At 41.7% G+C, this 19,234-nt stretch overlaps 1 protein-coding gene across 1 annotated transcript in view; it reads right to left on the bottom strand.

Moving 5' to 3' along the window:
- The window catches only part of LOC138541042 (calcium-activated chloride channel regulator 1-like), a 311,873-nt gene that overhangs the window by 195,235 nt on the left and 97,404 nt on the right, over window positions 1-19,234 (bottom strand). Inside the window, exon 4 of the mRNA XM_069641725.1 lies at window positions 6,425-6,533. Coding sequence (XP_069497826.1) covers window positions 6,425-6,533 — 109 coding nt within the window. The remainder of the gene's footprint in view (window positions 1-6,424; window positions 6,534-19,234) is intronic.

The following is a 19,234-nucleotide window of genomic DNA, read 5'->3' as shown; positions in this document are numbered from 1 at the left end:
GAATGCCCAAGGTTGATTTGTATTGCAGACCAATCAGAAAAGCCTGCCATGCACGTTTACATACAATGTTGCAAAATATTTTTCCGCTGCCATATTCTCTGCTTTATTCAGTATATTACGTATGTAGAAGTATCTCATGACGTGTCCTAGAGACAAGGGGCCGCCAATGAGAGACTAACACTCATGCATTCTATATGTAGACATGTTCCCCTAATCCAATCCCACCCCTCGATACGTTTGTGTAATATGCCACGTAGGATGACGTCATAGATGACGCATCTAGCATTATATAAAATAAGTATAATCAAGAAAACGTGTGAAGCTGCATAAACCAATTTGATGAATGACGATTACCCTGCTTTCCTTCATTGAGATAAAGGCACTATTTTACCATATTCTTTGAGTTTGTCCAGTCATTTGTTCTGAGGCATTTTATTGGTAATTCCATCTATCACAAAGAGGCTTCAAGGTGCTAGAGCACACTAGGAATGATTTCAGCAGAGTTGAGATCAGCAAGTAGTGGTTGATCTATAAATGTTCAAACTTACTGACCAAAAGAGAGACTTTTTTTTTTTAAAATCAGGCAAGTGGCCTTCTTTTGTCCTTTCCACCAATTTGACTTTGAGCTTTACCGCGCAACAACCCTTCACACGCATTGCATGATTACTGCTCGAAATATTGAGATGTGCATGACAGGTGCTATGCCAGAATGTGACCGTCGGTCCAGGTAGTTGGCGGACCAATTAGTTAACAGATAGGAAATGCTTGCTTTGGACTGGTGCTTATTGGATCTAATTATTGTCAACAGAGAAAGAAAGGCTGAAACATGTTGAGTAACTGCATACAGAAGTAAATAATACATCCGCTGCTATGTACTAACTTAGAGTTACTCTTTTCATGTAGTATTAATACACATTTCAGTCATGTTCATTGATAAACGCATAAAAGATGCATTTCTTAGATTCAGTTTACTTATTCAGCCAATTTCGATTAGTAAGAATATTTTAAATGAGTCTGCCAATGATACTTCTGTTTTGTTTGTCTAGTCATCTTATACATGTACAATGTATTCTCTATTGAGAGACAACTCTTATGTTAATTGCTTGCTGCTGGAGGTTATTATTGAATTCAATCGACAGCTGTTAAATATCCATTCAAATGATTGACCTTCCTGATGAAGACGAGAAGCAAATGTCAACGGAATTTCGTTGCATTGGATTGTAACATTGTTGGTTATGTACCTCCCTGCACTTGCACGTTCTGAATGCTCAAAAGGCTTAGAGGGACCGCCCTTTTCCCTGATCATGTGCTTATTTTTTCCCTGTTCTCCCATGTTCCCTCCCTTGCCCCGTAGGTTCTTTGAAACACAATTTCTTGATGCATAAGCGACTTAGAAATGCACAATGATATGTCAATAGATTTGTAAACTATATGATTAGCCAAGACATTGTAGTATGTGGTACATTTAGGAATTATTATTTGAGTTTGTTTATTGCAGTGAGATGCATGTAGTCGCAATTTGATAGATTGCATCAATGTAATGTGGTGATGAAGTTTAGTATATATAATCAGACCCACCAGCTTATATCGATTTTGCAATCCCGCAAAATGCCGTGAAAAAGGCTGTTTTGCACAAAATGCCGCAAAAACGGCCGTTTTGTGCAAAAACAGTATCTTTTTAAAAAAAAAGTTTTTTTTTAAACTTTTTTTTAAAAGTAATCTGCAAAAATTACTGTTTTAAATTATACTCAGGGTGCCAGGTTCTCAACTTTTTTTTTAAACACAAGAAATGAAATGCGCTAACACCTCATCACTTGCGCCCCAAAAAAGTGCTGCCCAATCCACAAGGGACACATGAATGGGCACATTTTATATGCACGCCCATTCAGATGGCCTTTTTCACCTCCTTGATCAAATAAAGTGGCGTTTCTGTCAATTTAAAAGCGCATCCCTCATTCCCAAGCAAGATGCACTTTTAAATGTGCAGAAATTGTAGGCAACCCTACGCGCACGGGATGTGGGGCTGCCACTGCATGACAGGGTCTTTCCTGACCCTGTCATGCATTTCTTTTAAGGTATGAACCGCTTCTGTGTCGCTTGCATTTCTGTTCCTCAAACAGGATAAAAATGCATTTTTTGGGTCGCATTTTACAGCGGCAGGGACCTGGAGGGCCTGTCCCTGTGAAAGGCGCTGGGAGCTTGCAGAACACTGTTGGGAGAGCGATTCTATTCAAAGTACTGCCCATTTTGATGACAAAAATCGATCGAATGTTACAATTTTACCTATTTCGTCCAGTATTATTCAATTGATTTTTATAAATACTGAACATGTGTTGCAGGGGTGCCACCCGCTCCCCATGTTCAGTATTTTTGGTCTAGGGTGGTTGCAGAAGTGTTTTCCCCTTTTTCCTCAAAATTGGAGGCGGGGACAGAAAAAAAGAAAATAACGAAAAAGGGACCCTGCGGAGTCGGATCCGACCCACGTTAGAGGGATGGATCTGGAACCGCAGGGTTGCAGGGGAAGCGGCAGCGACCAAGCAGTTAAGTAGGGGAGAGGGTGGGGTGGTGGTGAAAGGTGCATTTTGGGTTGTTTGGCTGAAGTGCAAATCAATTCGCAGCGAAATTGACTACGGTCAATTCCTCCGCAAATAATTACACTTCGGTCAAACAACCCAGAACACCATTCAAGGCAGCTGTCCAGCGCACAATTTGCGCTACAGCTCAAGCCTGTGGAAATGCGCCGGTCACCTTGGAGAATAAGGTGACCTGCTCATTTCCAAAAATGGGTTGTCTAAAAATAGCATATCCTCCGTTCTTTTTTTAAATGCCCCATTATTTGAGGAACTGGGTCAAAATCTACATTTAAAAAAAATAAAAAAATGATTATACTATGAGAGAGAAGGAGAGTGATGGGTGAGATGTGAAGTGATAGGCAGGAAAACAGAGGGAGAGCAGTGGGTCAGAGGAGGAAGCGCTGCACAAGAGAGCAGAGGAAGCAGTGATGCGGTGGGCCAGAAATCTGAGAGCGAGCAGAGGTACAGAAAGTAGAGGGAGCGTGTGGTCAGTGAACCAGAAAGCAGAGAGGAAGTGGTTGGCCAGAGGCAGTGAGCTGCAGATTGGGAAAAAGGATGAGGGAAGAATGCAATAGAATGGGAGAAAGGATGCAAGATGCAGAAGCAGCACAAAAGAATGAAGGACTGTACATTGCGTAAGGAATTGTAGAGTGTAAGGTGTGAGTTGGGAGTATGATTTGGAGTGTGGCAGGGGCTGGGCAGTGCAAATTGTGACTTGACAGTGTGACATAGCACATGAGTATTTGTATGACAGATTGAGAGGTTAAGGAATGTAAGTTGTGATGGAGAGTTGGTGAGATGTGTGTTGGTGAGAGAGGTGTGTGGGTGTTTGGGGGATTGGAGAACATAGAAGGGGAATACTTTCAGCATTACAATTGATAATGATCAATTTAGTTAATACTATTAAATAGGCATGAACATTAAACCAGAAATGTAGCCAAATCAAACACTTTTCTGCCAAGCCAGAGACATCTGGGACTCTTCATATTAAATAAATACAAAAGATACATAATAATGATACCCTGGCACTCTTGTAGCCTTGCACTCTGCCTATTTCCTGCAATGTGGCATTCTTACACCCTCCAGTTAATACAAAATGTCCCGCAAAAATGCTGCAATAAATAAAGGTTTGTGCCGCAAAATTTGCCATTTCATGCCGCAAAATCCTGGAAGGTCTGAATAATATGGTCATGCACTTCTTCCGGTTGATTCTTCCTTGTTAATTGAATGATTTTTTTAAAAACATTTTTTTACATTTTTAAAGCGCTCACACTGCCCACTGTTACAGGAATAGTTTTTTGTTGTGTAATTGTTTTGTTTTATTGTCTTAGTTGCATATTTATAACGTGCTTAAACACCAGAGGTTTCTAAGCGCGGACCCAGGGATCGTACCTGTGTTGCTTTGTGTTGTCTCGCTTCCAAGGCACGCACATTGACGCCGAGCTTTCCTCCCGGGACAATGATTAATGATGTTTAATAAGTGAGTAGCTGTTTAATAATGGTGATTTACCTCTGGGGACAGTTTCTTTAGGTATACTTTTTTGGGATGTGAATAGATTTTCACACCTACTTGGATGATGTGTTGGCTATTAGAAAAGCCACCACCCAAAAATAGATAAAGAAGTGCTTTGTACATATGTTCTTGATGCATAGGTTTGTGAGAGGGATGCAATAGCTAGCCAGCATTAACTTCAACTCCCAGGAAGATAGTTTTCTTTAACCTTCTAGGAAACCTTGAATCACTGGTCCCGTGTAGCTATATTCCTGCATAGGGGGAATTCCTGCAGGCCATTAAGACTGCTAAATTAATATTTATTTGTGTAAGCTAGACAGGGTGGAGCTCCTGCCTGTTTTATTAGAGTGCTGTCATTTATGTACTGAGGAATCTTTATTCCATGAAATCTCAGCAGGAACCAGTTGGCCACAGGATCTGTTTTTTTTTGGTGCCAGTGTATCATGTGGTTTCATGTGGCAGGGAATCTGGGCCTTGTCAGAGTCTTCTGCTGTTCTTGACATCTCATGTGACACCTTTAATGTATACGCATCTCTCCCCATCAAGGTTGTCATTTGACTTGGTATTAAGCCCACCAGTAAATTATATTGCGACATTAGGGCCGTAATGCAGATGATACGCAACTTATAGTAGAGATAGAGCGATCTCATCAGAAAGACAGTGAGAAATTAGGCGCAATATACAGCAAAATTGATGAATGGATGCAATCCAATTGGATGTGCTTAAATGACTCAAAAACGGAGCTGATGCTTTTTGGCTCCAGCCATCAATTAGAAAAATTGGGTGGGGAATATAAACTATTCCTGATTAAAAAAGCCATCATCACAGTCTCCAGTCAAGTAAAGACGCTGGGTATGATGATGAATTCCTCGGTTAATTCAGAGGCTTCGGCAAATCTCTTACGCAAGAACACGACCTATTATCTGCAATTAATGAGGGCCATCAGACCGTTCTTGAATGACAACAACATGGCTACCATTGCCAGGGCAGCAGTGCTATCAAGGCTGGACTATGGCAATGCCCTATTGATAGGGGGCAGCGCTAAAGACATACATACTTGCCAAGTCATACAAAATGACGCGGTCAGGATTGTAAAACAACTGGCTAGAAGAGACCATGTTAACACGGCGAGAGAATCTCTCCACTGGCTTAGAGTCAAAGACAGGATTGTATTTAAAGCCCTTACCTTGGTACATAAATGCCTTTTTGGCAAAGCGCCCCATTACTTAAAGAAAAATATTGAATTTTATACTCCCAAGAGACATCTTCGCTCAGCTGGTAAGTACCTACTAGTTGAACAGAAACACAGGCTCAAATCCGGTATGGGCAGATCCTTCTTAGTAAAGGCGGTTCAGATATGGAATGCCCTTCCTATAACTCTGAGAAGCCAAGAAAATCACCTCCAATTTCGAAAACTCCTGAAAACCCACCTTTTCAAATAGGACTCTTGACACTCACCGGAGCCAGAGATCATGATGTCCAATTTAGCCTATTGTGTGTCACAGCGCCCTGATGCCTGCGGGCTTACGGCGCTATAGACGCATATAAACATAAACATAAATATAAAGGTAACATTGAAAAGGCCCTTGACGTTGAGGCTTTAAACATCAAAGGGTCACAGAGATGCTAACAGTGTGAGTGTACACGAGTGAGGCCAAAGTGTGCGACAGATGGAGGCAGGGTGCCAAGGAGCCATGGTTGAGTAGTCATCAACAGGGCCCCTTTCAAAGGCTGAGGCTCCGGAAGAAGTCCTGAGAATTTCTGGATTCTTTGCCTATCTGTAAATCTCCTGTAAGGACTGTTTTGACAAGCTGCGTATTGCTCCTTTGCATGCGCATTGCATGTTGATGACAGATAAAGAAGACAGCAGGGTCTACTTGGCTGAGTTCTTCTACCAGGAACCCTATTTGTCACACAATTAAACCCAGCCACAGGGAAGAGGCTAGGGGAAAAGTGCGACTCAAACTAAAAACCTGTTTCAAAATCCAGGTGATAGGCTTTTTCAAGATTACATTTTCTCCCAATCCAAAAACATACAGAACAGCCATATAGTCATATGTCAATGATTTTGAAAATTGTTTTGTATCTATTTAAAACATGTTCTGAGATACAGATGCAGAGATATTCAGTGTTCATGAATATTTCTGATGATCAGGTGACGAGGATGGGAGACAAACAGCCACTATACTTACTGCTTCATGAAAATCGTTAAAAGGCAAAGGTAGCTGATGAAAAGTATCAGTTTAAAGGATTGTGATATGCAACTCAAAATCAGCCTCATGAACAGTATGTTTTCTAGTAAATTGCTAAACATTGCAACACACAAGAAGAATGGTACCTTGTTGCTTCCACGTTAACATTTCCAGAGACATAGAACGGCCTGTCGCTGTTGTACTCGTCAAACACACCCCAACGAAGGTGGGCCCATTCATGGACAAAGACTCTCCCTGCAGAAGAACATTGTGAGTATTAATGACTATGCAGGTGGTATTAATATGCATTAAAATGTATTAGAGTACGCTGTCATATTTAAGATTTTACAGTTTCAAAATGGTTACTTTTCATATTGTTATTTCAATGTACTTTGCTGTAGTCTTTAAATAAAGGTTTGCAAACAATATACTACAGTAGAATGCGGATAAGGTAGGCTTTTGATTTCTCTGGTAAGGTGAGTGAATGAGTGAGTGATTGAGGTCATTTGCAGAGTGTGTACATTGAAGGCAGATTTTTTTAGGGAAGCTTCTTGTGCGACATTCAAAAACAGCATCAGCAGCTTAATTGCAGAACAGACTTTAATTACATTGCAGCCAAACCCCGTTGCCCATGGAAACAGAAAAAGAGGTATGCAGGCGTCTTTAGTATAGGTACCTTTGAACAATGTAGTTGCTTACTTTAGGCATTACCAAAGAAGAGATGATTGTTCGTCTGTACCGACAATTAAAGTTGAAATTAATAGGAACATTTTTAAAGAAAGTGGAATAAACTTTTAAAAAATAGTTGCATAATGGGTAGGTGACCTTGTCATAGCACGATTTCAACGCTACTGTGGCTGTGCCCTGTGACAATATGGGCCTCATTACGAGGTTGGAGCTAGCCTTGCAGTAAAACCGGCAAGGCTGCTTCCAAACTCGCATCCAGGTCTGGAACCTGCGAATGGGCAATTACCGGGCCTCCAGCCCAACCGGACCCGCTAATTGCCCTTTCACGGGTGCCTGTCCCTGTCCCGGTACATCCCCATTCCCATCAATGGGAATGGGGATGTCGAATGCACCGGCACCGTTAACAACGGTGCCGGTGCATCCGACTTGCTGTGCTCGCGGGTGCCCCTCTGCCTGCCAGGACAGACCTGGTGGGCTGACAGGGGCCGCAAGCACAGCTTGGAGTTTGGCGGTATGGTAGCAACGGTGCTGGTAGCGCTAGCAGCACCGTTGTTGCCTTACCGCCATACTTGAGGCCCATAATGTGGGTAACCTCAAGGCTGAAGCACCAGCAGTAGAAGAGCAGGTTATGGTCACAGCCAGGAAAATGTACTCACTTTGTGGCGATAATCCGCTTACCAAACTAACAATGGGAAAATAGCTCACTCATGTGCCCGGGAACTCTACTGAGGAAACATGGCTGACGCCTGCTGGCGCTCAAAATGGGACGGTCCTCAAGTGACTTAATAATAATCAATAGTGCAATAAACTTGAATCAACATTTTTGTCTATGGATTTCTAAACAAAAATCACATTTCATCAATAACGAAACTTTATTACAGAATGCAAAATTAATTGTACGAAGAAAAATTACGCAAAACAGATTTAATTGATAATCAGCATAACAATTGTTACATAAAACCATTTCATTACAAGTAAAAAAGCATGCGTGTACCCTCACTGACATGTGTGGGCCCATGCCTCCAAACCCCAAGACAAACTAAACATCACACTTACAGATATGAAGTTCTTCTGCATTTACATAAAGTATATTGAAACTCACAAACACCCATCATAGCTCCTTTTGAGGAAATCAAGTGACACAGGCAGCCCTAAGATAAGCTATATATCGCCCACTTGTACTGCCTATAAATTGCCAAATGTGCCCCAAAAATAAAAGTAGGGAGTGAAAATACTTCCAACAAAAAATACGAAAAAGACATGGTGAATCTTGCACCTCTGCTTTTACCCTCACAGCTCCATGGATATTTTTGGGCCAGTAGTGCACATAGTATAACAGGAAGAAAGTACTGTTTTAACTGCCTGATCGGAAAAAATAAACATGCATCTTTTAATGCGCATGAATAGGTGCAAAGTAATCATGATTGCAAAACATTTCCGTTTTTCAGTTAAAACATATTTATACTCGCTTATAAAATACTCCCATTGGGAAGTGGACTTACATTTTTAATCCCTAAAAAGTAATTTTACTCCCAACTTTAAAAAGTAGGAAGTAAAATACTCCCACTTGCACATCTTAACTGGAGCACTGGACACCGGTATAGCTCTTCCATAACGCATTCTGTAATAAGTGTTCATTATTGAAAAATTGTTGTGATTTTTCTTTACAAATTGAAGTTTGTTGCACTATTAATTATATTATTAAGTCACTTCAAGACCATTCTATTTCGTGTTCTATGCATCCCATGCGTGCCTCTATTTCAGGGGGTCTGCAATGTGCGGCTCTCCAGGTGGACTACAAGTCCCATTATCCCTCACTACTGAATTGATTACCTTCAGGGTTGTTGTTAGGTCTGGAAAAGATCTGAGGCTAATGTCGGGTCTGTCGGGACTCAGCGCTAGCTAGACTTTTGGTGTACTATCTGGGGCTACAACCAAAACACCAAGGGTTATAGCCCCATCAGCCCCCTCTCCCACAGCAAAGCCTCTGATTACACTGGCTAAGTCTGATGGGAATTGTAGTTCAAAGCACCTGGCGAGTCAAGCGTTGCAGGTCCTTGCTCTATTTGAATAATTTGATGGGTTTCCCTTTCACATTTTGGACATTGCTTTCGTGATGCCGAATGGCAAGCATGGAGCTGCAGAGTTTTCATGCATGCACCAACCACAGACAGAATTCAAGATGGCAGACTGACATGGAATAGCCTGAGTTCAGGAAATGTGGGACACCCTCATTCCTCTCCTGGTTCCTCTGGTTACAACCGGTGATCTGAGACACATATATGAAGTGAATCAGTCCGACACAGAAAGAGAAAATGAAATCAGACACACATGCAGAACCTCATGGAGGGCTTGGCCAACCAGAAGGGGATATGGAAATATATAAGGGAGCCAAAGTGCAGCAGAACTATAGGAGTTTGGACAAGGAGATGATGTGTGGTTGGTGAAGAATGGAGGGGCAGAGGAGATTTGGAGAGGAGGTTGGTGAAAGGAGGAAACGAGGAGGAGGTGGTGAAAGTAGGAACAGTGTAAGTGAAGGATTAAGAATGAAGGAGGTGGGGAAAGGAGGACCAGAGATATTATTGGTCAAAAGAGGAGCAGAGGTGTTAGATGGGATGTAAGATCAGAGAAGAAGATGTTGAAATTAATAGCAGAGGAGGAAGCCGTGAAAGGAGAAGCAGTTAAGTGGAAGGAAGGGAGCACATCTGAGGAAGAAAAGGAGAACTGCAGAAATGAGCAGGAGTTTTGAAGAGATTGAAACATGCACCTCATGCTAAAGGAGAGTGTGGGATTGCTGGAAGGTAATGCAAGCTTTGGCATGGCATCAAGGAAGTATTTGAGGGTCCAGTAGAGATGCAGCTTCCCAAAGAGAGGGATAGGTCCATGGGCATGTGGTTCCATTGAGGCTATGAGGAGGAAAGAGAGAGTGGGTTGGAGACACGTGGAACCAGGATCCCTGGATTAGGAAGATGGCCAGGAGACCTCTGTCTCGCCAGGAAGACCTAGGAACCTGTTTTATCCCAAAGAGGTTTTGAGTGTTCCATAGAACCTGTTGGCATACGTTCAAACCACCACTAGGAGCTGATATCACAACCGCACCAAGCAACGATCAGCAAGAGAACCAGGAAACTACTAAAGACTGGCACCAGGACTCTGAGTAGCACTAGAGAGTGATCTGGATGAGACTTTGTTTTGACAGGTATTGAAAGAAGTTTTCATAATGCACTGTCATCTATATCTTAACTAGCTCTACCTGGCCAGGCATTGCTGTGGCTCAATATGGTTAAATGGAAAAGAAAGAAAAGAGAAAGTGCACGTTTCTAATATGTTTAATTTCACAATGCTTGTGGGTATACAATATTTATTGGTGTTCCATTGTCTGTGCAGATATAGAGATTGTCTGGTTTGCCGACTCTAGAACACGCAACATATAATTGTCCACGTGAGAAGCAATCCGTGTCTAAATCCAAACTGCACAATTCTAAAGATTGGCCTTGAGCTTTGTTGATGGTGATTGCAAACGCAAGTTGTCATGAATTGAGCTGTTACGATTTCTGCGCCGAAGGATGTCATTTGGAAACATGAGTTGTATTTCCTTATGTTAGATAGGAAATGCTTTGATTCAGCGTTATATCCGGCAAGCAAAGTTTTTAATGGTTCTGGCGGTTCTCCAAGTTGAGGCAGTTTATATTTCCCGGAGGCACAACACATTACTTTTGTTTCACCATTAAATTTCAGAGCCTTGCAATAAGGACACACTTCAGTCATAGTGCTGATGAGAACATGCCGGCTCAAACTGTAATCATCAGTTGGGTTGTACCGGAATGCAAGGCGATTGTAATCATGTGATTGCTGAGCTGATTGCTGAGAGTGTCTGATTTCAGACACTCTCAACCTGTCGCGTTCATTCTGTTGAGAACGAAGCAGATCTGAAGCTGCAGAACACAATCGCCGTGCTCGCAACCGTGCATCCTGAAGTCTGGCTGCATGTCGCTCTGCTGCTTCCTCTGCACGTATTTGAACCATTCTAAATCGGAAACATTGAAATTGAATCGTAAAATATTTAGTATAGTATGTGTTGCTTTAACGTCCAACAAATGGCGCTGTTTTAATATTTAGTATTGTGTATGTTGCTTTTATGTCCAACAGATGGCGCTGTTTTTCAGGAAAAGCATGTTTTTACCTGTCACTGTTGTGACATCTATATATAGTAGGTATATAAAATCACACGTGTATTCGAATGCAATGTTGTGTCAAAATTTCAAAGTAATAGGTGAAGAACTTTCGGAGATTTAAGATTTTGAACAAACTAACATTTACATTTTTATTTATATAGATTAAGTGATTTGAAATTACACTTTGATACTGTACTGATAAGATTTTGAACAAACTAACATTTACATTTTTATTTATATAGATTAAATGATTTGAAATTGCACTTTGATACTGTGCTGAATAATCAGTATATCAATTTATTCAAGTATTGCTATCCATCACACAGTCAAAACGTGCTACAACCCACAAGGGTATTTGCCCAGGCTGATTAGTGTAACACCACCGGAAGTGTCACGATTGATATGTGAAATATCGTGAGAACGAAAACAAATATTTCACCCAAAGTGCAAACTGAGTGATATTACCACAATCCTTATTCAATTGTTTTATTAAGGACATCAGTTGCATTTAGTGATTAAAACCATCATGCTGAAGTAACTCTCATAAACGAGTTATTTTGGCACTAGGATGCGAGACAAGTTTTTTAAGTTTGTATGACAACATTATACATAGATGATGTAGACAAATATGATTCGGAGTGCATAACGCGACCCAAGAGGGATAAGGGAAGAGGGAGGGAAACAAAAGACACAGGTACGTATTGATAAATAATTTCTGAATTGTGATACAATTTAAGTTAGGATACATTAAAAATCACTTGATCATGGAAGATAATTCTTACCTTTTAAGTTTTGTTCCCCTGTTTGATTAGGGCATTACTGCATTCAGCAAGAGAGTGCCTGTTGCTTTTTTGTATCCCTGATGCTTTTATCTGATCACACAATCAATATATGATTATAAGTGGTGACTAAAGAAAGTGGTTACTTGCAATTTACAAAATTCTAGAGCACGTGAAATTTCCTTTGAGTCAAGCTACTTCGTCTTGATCTCTCCTGTGATGGGAGTCGGTAGCCATTTCAACTTGTGCGACTTGTTTGTTTGATGTAATAGTCTTGACTTTAGCCACTTTTTTAGACCAATTTTAGTTTTGATAGTATGATTAAAAGTTATGAAAAAAATCTGTAAACTCACTATACTGCAACACATAGAACCAGTGACTGATCGTCTGCATCTACTATTTTTGTAAAAAAAATCTATTTTTGATTAAATACAAATTAAAATATATATATATATATATATATATATATATATATATATATATATATATATATATTATTTAAAAAATGAAAGAAATGCTTGAACATCTTCCTTGTGGGATTGCAGATCTCCTACCTATTACTACATAATGAGAACAAAATAGCATCTGTGTTTGTGTGCTCTGCACAACATAACAAAGGCAAGCAGTCTGCAGGGGATCTGAAACCTTAAATGACCACTTAGAAAAAGGTAATGCGCTTTCACACTTTTGGAAATACCCTCAAAGCAGCACTGCAAACATATCGACCTTCATGCAAATGTGAATTTCCAGGCCATTTCCCTACTTTAAAGAAATAAAAACATAGGTTTAGTTCAAACATCATTGCTATGAGAAATGTGTCATTAAAAGCATGTATGTCCCTCTCCCACTTCGCGGCAGCTTGCCACTGGTATTGAGAGTTTAAAACAAAGTAGTCCACAAAGTCATTAGACAGGGAGGAGACCATGCATATTGGCATGGGGGTGTGAGCAAAGCTTGGAGGATATATACACAGTTTATGGGAGTGATTAGGAGATTAGGCACGTTAAGTAAGAGGATTTGGCAGAGTCCCGGACAGAGCAAGGGTGGGAAGGGGCTTTTTATAGGCTAGGAGTAGGATGGGGGTTTGGGATTTGTGCCAGCATCGTAAGCCATGGTGCATGGTTGTTTTTAGGGTTTGGATCCCAGAGTTGAACCAAGGCCGAGTAGTGGGGCGGGAAGGTGTGGATGTGCGTACTTGATAGTGTTGGGAAAAAGGAGTCGTAAGTGGATGCACTGGAAGTCAGAAGAAACTGTCAATAGAAAAGGCATAAATAGGTTACAGAGACTGTAGAGAGTTATGGGGCAAGAGAGTCCTGCCTGAACTTCCTCTTGATAATTGAAGATGGGATAGAATGAGTAGACTGTGTAGGGAACATGACAATAATGTGAATAATGGAGTCATCAGAGAGACAGGCGCCAATGGAGAGGTCAGAGGAGGAGTGAAAAATAAAGAGAAAGATGAAGTCAAGAGAGACCCTACCAGAGTGGGAAGGCTGGTCATGGAGGAAGTAGTGTTGGTGGTGGTTAGATAGGCACATGTTAATTTCAAGGCAGGGGGAGGGCTTGGGAAGTTAAAGTCCCCTATCATGACAATGGGGATGTTGTTGGAAATGTACTCAAGGGGAGCGTTCATGTCGAGGAAGAAAGAGTTGAGAGGAGCAGGAGGTTGATAGTGAGCCAGAACAATGAGAAGAGCGGGAGGGATACGTTGCATAGTGGGATATTCAAAGGAGGAGGAGGTGATATCAGAGGGGGCGGTGATGAGGGCCCCATTTTATAAGGTACTCCACTCCACCCAGAGGGCTTGTGCATTACAGTCTGTCATTTGAGGAGCTTTGCACTAATCTCAGAACATACAGAGCAGTGGCAGTCACTGCATGCACTACTCAGCACTTCCCAGAACAGAGAGAGAGAGAGAGAGACAGGGAGAGAGAGAGAGAGAGAGAGAGAGAGTGTGTGTGTGTGTGTGTCTCTCTCTCTCTGTAGGAGCTCTGTAACCTACTCACCACCTCCCATGGAAGAGTGACTCCCACTGCAGGAGTTCTCTGCCCACCATTTTCACTCACAGAACAGGGAATGTCACGGTAGGAGCTGAGACTCCATCTCACCCTATTCCAGAGTAGTGTGTGTGACCACAGGAACTCTGACTAGAGAGTTGCACTAAACCCATCTAAAGGTCAGGCAGTTGTTGTCAGTGGGTTACTCTCCCAGGAATATTTACCCACCTATCAAGATATTCCCATATCTGACCCCAGGCTTTTCCGGTGGGCGTCCAGCTCTAGAACCAGATCTGGTATGTCCTCAGAGAATACACTGACACTGAAACATCCATACACTCCGACCAATACTAGAGTTAATTTGTCAACTTCCCTTTCAGTGGAATACTAATCCCGTCAATGAATGCTGAGCTTCTAAGCTTCTTTCAACCCATAAAGACTACCTCAGACAAGAATGATAGGAGAACTGTGCAGGGAAACTCTGGCAGATACCTCTCCTGCCAGTGCTCTGTTAGTCACCCTGTGGATCGGAGATTGTTTCTGTTGGGAACACTGCAGCACAGCTTTCACCTCGCAGCTGACCAGCTCGAGATCAATCGCATGGGCCAATAAACTATAGAAAGTTGTCTGGTGCTGGAAAACTGCACTCTTGCCACCATAATGGGTTATCATCCACTGGTCGCCTCACTGTTTGAGGTGTTTTCTGAAGTATCAGAGTGCAGAGTAAAGGACTATGGAATTGAGTCAGGCGAAAGGAAGTAATCACCATTAAGCGGGGACCATGATCGGGGACCATGAGTATTGGCAAGTACAAGTCTAGTCCCCTCATTGTAAGAAGTCTTGTGGTAGACTCACTCCATCTTTGAGTGCCACCAAAAACACAAAAAATGGATTCATGTCTCTGAGACTCAAATGTCTCTCACCTTTTTCTGATAATATAGTGGTGTCAGAGGCACCCAAATGCCAATCTGCTTCCGGTAATATTGTTATGTCTGCGAGACCCACATGTGAATATATCCTCCTTGCAATGCTGTGATGTGATGATTCCCATGCCCACCTGCTCCTGGGAAAATCAAGATATCTGGAAGACCAGTTTCTCCCATTCCTATGCAAGAGCTGTCAAGATGTGATGCTCCCCAGATGAGCAGATAAAGCTCAGGTTTTACAAGCGTAAGCTTCAGATTGATAGGGCTATGTCTATAGAGTACCACCATATGGTATAACTTAGTTTTGGCAGGTCGGTGAGTCTTACTTCTACAAGTTGGCTAGGTTTAAGATTGCCCTCTGCTTATGTTCCTTATTGCATAACCTCTTATAACTAGTTTGTTACCATTTGGTGGGGTTGTGCCACACCTGGTAGCATACGCTGGTTGTTTGTCAGATTTCTCTGTGTCTAGCCAAAGGTTTTGGTGTCGGGGTATAGGAGATATATGCCCAGTCTGTGTTAGATTGTTTCAGAGCTTCTTGGTGAGTGTGGGTCTCTGGTATCACTTTTGTCATGAGCTATGAAGCTGACAGAATGGGTGATGGTAAGTGCCCTCAATGACATGTTTTGGTCTAGGAAATATTCAACTGAACAGGATCTGGGAATAAGAAGGATAGTGTTTGATTGAACACGATCTACCTATCACAAAAGACTCTACCGCAACATCCTCTTATCATTTTGAGTAAAAAAAAGAAAAGAACATTTAAAAAAATAGATTTCCTAACATCTTTTTATTTCTTGCGGGTTCACCGCACTACACGCATTGCCTCTTGTGCCGAACTTCGTCTTTGGGGCCCTGAGTTTAACAGACCTGTACTGTGTGGCTTTTCCATTTCCGTTTCACAGCAATTTCCAAGATGGCCACCACCTTCACCATGATGTGAACCCTGCCTTCTCTCCCAATGGGCATTTTAATCTTCAAAGCATCCTATTGGGTACCGGCAGGCTTTAGCCGGCTCCCTCAAAAGGCCCACTCCCTAAGGCCCCGGTCTGGTCCCTGTCCGCTGCCGGCACATTGCGGGAGGACTTCCTGGTCCCCTCACAAGCAGTTTGGGGTGTGGCACTCCTACACTCCTCGGTGAAGCTGGACCCATCGTGACTCTCTCATTTCACCGACCATGGGTTAGTCGCCTCTGCATAGAAATGCTCCTACCTCTCTGACTTTCCCACCCTCACTCCATCTCACCCGGACTCCCAGTCTTACTGCCTGCGGCTGACTGTGTTTCACCTTCTGCTAAACATTTTTAATCTAGCTGTGTTTGAACATCTGCAAAAAATTTGAATCTAGCTGTGTTTCACCTTCAGCTAAACAAAAATTGAATCTAGCTGTGTTTCACCTTCTGCAAAAAATGTGAATCTAGCTGTGTTTCACCTTCTGCTAAAAAATGTGAATCTAGTTGTGTTTCACCTTCTCCTAAAAACTTGAATATAGCTGTGTTTCACCTTCTGCTTAAAAAAAAATGGAATCTAGCTGTGTTTCACATCTGCTAAAAGATTTGACTATAGCTGTGTTTCGCATTCTGCTGAAAGCTTTGAATCAATATGTGTTTCACCTTCTGCTAAAAATGTGAATTTAGCTGTGTTGCACCTTCTGCTAAAAATATTTGATTCTACCTTTGCCGTGTGGCTGTACTTTGCTTTGATTTTGGCTACACCCAATGACTACAATGTTCTACTGTCCTGCTGTTCCTGTCTCCCTCCTCTACTCGTACTCCCTTCCCTCCCCTCTCTCCCCTCTTCTCCCTCCTCCACATCACCTGTGGCACTCTTTGTTTCTCCTATCATCTCTTCTTGACAAAGTTTAATTTATTCAAATGTGAATATGTTTATTATTTTATTACACTTCATAGTAGGCCTCTTGCACCAATTATATTGTCCAATGCATTTCGGTCTATATAAGACCTTCTTCAGGGACTGTTATTATAAAAGGAATAAGAGTAAAATAATAGTAAATCAAAAACCGTCAACACACTAGTTGGAAAAAACAAACTTGTGTTAAACTTGATGTACTTAATACAAAACACATGTTGTTTAACTGTATGCAAATGAGTTATAATCCTGGGCCTTATTTGTATGTTCTTTATTATGAATAAAGTTTCCAAGTTATTTTCCACTCAAGCAATTTCACCTTGCAGTGTTATAGTGTAATTAATATATTCTCCATATACCAATTACTGGTGAGTAATCTGGGTAATAAAAGGTGTACAATTCAATTCCATTGATCCATGCAGAAATAAAGCTTACTGTCAAAGGTTCCTCTCCCCCAAATGGGGGTTCTTACCTGTTTTAAGACATTCCTAGAAGAGCAGGGCACCATGCTCGCGTGGACCTGAAGAAGGTCTTATATAGACCGAAATGCATTGGACAATATAATTGGTGCAAGAGGCCTACTATGAAGTGTAATCAAATAATAAACATATTCACATTTGAATCAATTAAACTTTGTCAAGAATTCTTAATGAATACTCATACATAATTGATTCAATTTAAGTAACCACCAGTGGGCATGCCCACTTAGGTCCTTCCAGGAGACTGGTAAACTCAATCCAGTCATTTGTGTATCATTGATTCTTACCACCCCTCACAAACGGGGAGGCAACTGGTGACAGGACCAAATAATACGCATTTTCAAATTTTAGCAATTTATACGAAAGTAAAGAGCATTAGTTGTGCCCACTCATCCCCTTCTCTGGAATCTCTTCATTGGCTCCCAGTGGCTGCAAGGATTAAGTTCAAGACCCTCTGCATTGTTCACAAGGTCTTGTGGGGCCTGGGTCCAAAATACCTTCAAGTCTCCCTTCGGAAATACTTTCCTACTTGAGCTCTTCGCTCCTCCAACTCCCTTAGGGTCAGTCGCATCTCCAGGCAACAAGTTGGTGGTAGGTTTCTCTCTTCTGCTGGGGCCTCCCCCTGGAACAGCCTCCCTGCCTCTCTGAAACTTGAGGAGAACCATCTTCTGTTCCAGAAGCACCTCTAGACCTTCCTCTTTGCTTCCGCCTTCTCTCTTCCTCTCCCCTGCTGATCTCCGTCTGTTTTTGCATTGGGCATCTGGCTACTCTCTGATTTCGGGCCCAGATCGCTAACCAACCTGCTGCTTGCCCGTACTACCTCCCGGTAACCCTTGCACTTGGGTCGATATCTGCATCTCTACAGTCCCCCTCAGCTGCACTTACTAGACACATGTTGTCTACGCTTTAGTCATGCACTTGCCACACGCTGGCCGCACCACCTGTTGTTGTTTTGATCTTGTGTTGAGCACTTTCCCCCTTCTGCCCCCCTGCACTTGCGTGTTTTCAATGTCACTGGGCCTAGTAAGATCATTGTTTTGACCTCTCTCTACCCCTCCTACACCTCATCGCACCCTGAAACACTTCTGTATGGGCGCGATATAAATAAAATATCATATGATATCATATCGTAACCAGGGCCAAAGAATGAACTTGCCCTGGTCTTGAGATTGGAGGGGATTGAGTAGCGATGGGTGTCACAATTGAGGGAGGGGGTTGAGGGAACTCTATTTTCTAGTGTATGCTCAAAAAACTAAGTCGGTACTAATATTTCAGATGTTCACTGATGACAAGAATTGGGCTGCTATCGGCCAATCGGATGTTGGAAATTACTTAGCCCAGTGCCATGTGTTTTTACAGCCAAATCTTTTAATGCCGATATTTTTGCAGTCAATTTCATATTAATTATCCCTCTATTCCCAAAATGACTGCAGTCATAAAAGAGGAGCCACATCCAGCTCCTCTATCCGAGCAAAGCCTCCAGCCATCCGACACCAGAACAAATCAAAACCCAGTAAGCGCTCCAGTTTTCAGGAAATTGCAAAATTGTCAATTTTATCAGCTTTTGAGGTTGTTTATTTCATGTTACAGTTATTGGTATGACTAATGTGAATACCTGGAGCTTATATTCCCAACAATAACTTTGCATGTCTTTACAGACAGATACCATCAGTACTGGACATAGTAAAAGGCTATTGTTCACTCTGGTGGGAAGACGTCTCTTTACTATATCTATTACTATTGTTATGTGTGTGTTTAAACAACAATTTACAGACACATTTTAAATGTGAAGTAATTATTGGACATGTAGAGCCCTACTATTTACTGAATTCAGGTCTGTAAATGTAACATGTAATAACGCAAATTCCCAAAATATTGGCTTTGCCAATGCTTTTCCTAACTTAGTTTGATCACGCATGCAGAAATAATATGTCTTCATAAATACTGACCCATATTTCAATCTAATGCACGTATATGTCATTTAGTTAAAATAATATGTAATTTTGTGAACGGGTTATAAGAAATGTAACGCAGCTCAACAAAGG

The sequence above is a fragment of the Ambystoma mexicanum genome, chromosome 1q (genome assembly GCF_040938575.1).
Source record: "Ambystoma mexicanum isolate Mex_15411 chromosome 1q, UKY_AmexF1_1, whole genome shotgun sequence".
Lineage (NCBI taxonomy): Eukaryota > Metazoa > Chordata > Amphibia > Caudata > Ambystomatidae > Ambystoma > Ambystoma mexicanum.
This window is presented reverse-complemented; position numbering and strand designations above follow the sequence as displayed.